This window comes from Lactuca saligna, chromosome 3, assembly GCF_052625555.1.
Source record: "Lactuca saligna cultivar CGN05327 chromosome 3, ASM5262555v1, whole genome shotgun sequence".
Lineage (NCBI taxonomy): Eukaryota > Viridiplantae > Streptophyta > Magnoliopsida > Asterales > Asteraceae > Lactuca > Lactuca saligna.
This window is the reverse complement of record NC_136419.1, coordinates 115,687,331-115,689,783: the sequence shown is the minus strand read 5'-3', so window position 1 is coordinate 115,689,783 and position 2,453 is coordinate 115,687,331. Positions and strand designations below refer to the sequence as shown.

Genomic DNA, 2,453 nt, shown 5'->3' with positions numbered 1-2,453 from the left:
TAGCGATTTTGGAGAAGTTCTGGATGAATCTCCTATAGTAGCCGGTGAGGCCTAAGAATTGATAGATTCCTATAGGTGTCCTTGGTGCAGACCAGTTTTCAATCACCTTGACTTTGGAAGGATCCATGTGTATCCATTCCTTTCTAAATACATGACCAAGGAAGCCCACTTCTCGAATCCAAAATTTGCACTTTGAGAATTTTGCATCCAACTTCTTCGCCCTTAGAGTCTCTAATACTTTTCGTAGGTGATGGACGTGTTCCTCTTTGCTCCTTGAGTAGACCGGAATTTCGTCTATAAAGACAATCACGAACTTGTCTAAATAGGGGTGACACACATGGTTTATTAGATCCAAGAACACAATGGGTGCGTTTGTTAATCCGAAGGGCATTACTACGAACTTGTAGTGATCGTACCGGGTTCTAAACGTCTTTTTATGAATATTTCCCTCTTTGACTCATAGTTGATGGTATCCTGACCTCATATCGATATTTGAGAAGTAAGTTGCTCATTGAAGTTGGCTGAACAAGTCGTTTGTTCGGGGAAAAGGGTATCGGTTTTTGATGGTAAGCTTGTTAAACTATTTATAGTCAATGTACATGCATAATGATCCATCCTTCTTCTTCACGAACGGGACCGATGCTCCCAAAGGTGAGAAGCTCAGTCTAATGAATCCCTTGCTTAGCATTTCGTTCAGTTGACTGGACAATTCCTAGATCTCGGTTGGCGCTAAGCGATATGTGGCTTTGGCTGCGAAGGTAGCCGCACAAATTAGATCGATTCGGAAATTGACCTGTCGAGTGGGCGGGACTCTGGGAAGGTCTTCTGGAAATACGTCAGTGAAATTGCAGACCTCCGGATTGTCCTTGATGTCTTTCTTTTCTTGATTCTTATCAACTATGTGGGCTAAGAAGGCGTGGTATTCCTTACAGAGATACTTTTGGGCTTTGATGCAAGAGATGATTTGTAGGTTCGCACTAGGTTTTTCGTCGTAGACGAAGAGAGTTTGGCCACTTGGCAGATTAAGGTGCAAGGGGCTTTCATATCATAGAATGTCATCATGATTAGAGCTTAACCAATCCGTGCCAATGATGATGTCAAGATTTTTTATCGAAACGGGAAATAGATCGATTTTGAATGAGTGGTTGTCTAGAGTGAGGGTACACCCTGAGTATATCTCGTTGGTGATTTCTTTCTTTCCATTTTCCATTTCTACGACGCATATATCTTTTAGTGATTGTGAATTCTGTTTAAGTAATTGTTTGAATTTGTGGCTAACGAAAATCCTCTCCACTCCACTATTATATAGTACGCATGCATATGAGTTATTGAGGAGAAACGTACCGGTAACCACCATGGGATCTTCCATTGCTTCCCCTTGCCCAAAGGCCAAGACCCTTCCAACACCGCCGGCATTTGCATTTTTAGCTTTTATGCAGTCCTTCTTGTAGTGTACAACTTCTCCATAGAAGTAAGAGGCTCGGCTTACTCCCGCGTTGGTGGCCAGGTTGGCTTGTTGAGCAGACGCCCTGCAGAAATCGGCGGTATGCCCTTTCTTGTTACAATTTTTGCAGTGCATCTCGCGACAAGGGCCAGTGTGATGAAAGCTGCACTTGTTACATTTGGAGAGATTTCCAACATATTGCCTCAGGGGTGTTGGAGTGGCGGTGGTAGTGGCAGCGCGAACCGCCACTATTTGTTGCTTATTGGCAGATTCCTTGGTCGGTTGGTTTTTCTTAGTGTTCTAAAATTTACTTTTGTTGTTTCCCCCTTTTTCTTGCTCAGAGGTGACTGCCACAGTGCCATGGCCGGCCATGTGGTGGATAAGTTGTTGTGCTAATTGTCTGGCACCGTCAAACGTAGGTTGTTTTTAAGCCAACACATTTCCTTTAATCTGGGGTGTGAATCCCTAGATGTATTTTTCTACCTTTTTCTTTTCGGGGTGACCATCCGGGGACATAGAATGGCCAAATCGCTGCATCTGGAAGAGTAAGATGCGATGTCAGAACCCGTCATTTTGAAGCCCCAAAGTTCCTGATCCAATTTCTGAACTTCGCCCCTCGGGCAATACTATGCTACCATAAGGTTCTTCAAATCATCCCAGTTCATTGCATTCATCACTGTAAGAGTCAAAGACTTCACATGATCGTTCCACCAGGTAAGGGCTCGATCGGTGAAGGCGCAAGCTGCAAATTTGACCTTTCTTGCTCCTAGGCAAGCACAAATTTCGAAGACTGATTCAATTTTCTCGAACCATTGCAAAAGAGTGATGACACCTCCAGTTCCATTGAAGGATTTGGGTTTTCCATTTTTAAAATCTTTATAGGAACATTCCTTTGAATGTCCCTGACTGTCCCCCTCATTAGAGGTAGTAGCATCATTTCCCGAACCACCAGCACCGTTTGTACCAACTTGTTAGATTACAGCTGCCACAGCTACTGTTACGGTAGTTT

At 43.6% G+C, this 2,453-nt stretch overlaps 1 protein-coding gene across 1 annotated transcript; it reads right to left on the bottom strand.

Moving 5' to 3' along the window:
* Positions 1 to 1,045: 1,045 nt before the first annotated feature.
* LOC145035903 (uncharacterized) lies at positions 1,046 to 1,579 on the bottom strand. The gene has a single exon (XM_078984404.1). The coding sequence runs from the start codon at positions 1,577 to 1,579 to the stop codon at positions 1,046 to 1,048; it is 534 nt and encodes a 177-aa protein (XP_078840530.1).
* Positions 1,580 to 2,453: the final 874 nt, after the last annotated feature.

Bases quoted from the DNA above. Each gene is read 5' to 3' on its own strand.
- LOC145035903 (XM_078984404.1), bottom strand. From the start codon at position 1,579: ATGCACTGCAAAAATTGTAACAAGAAAGGGCATACCGCCGATTTCTGC.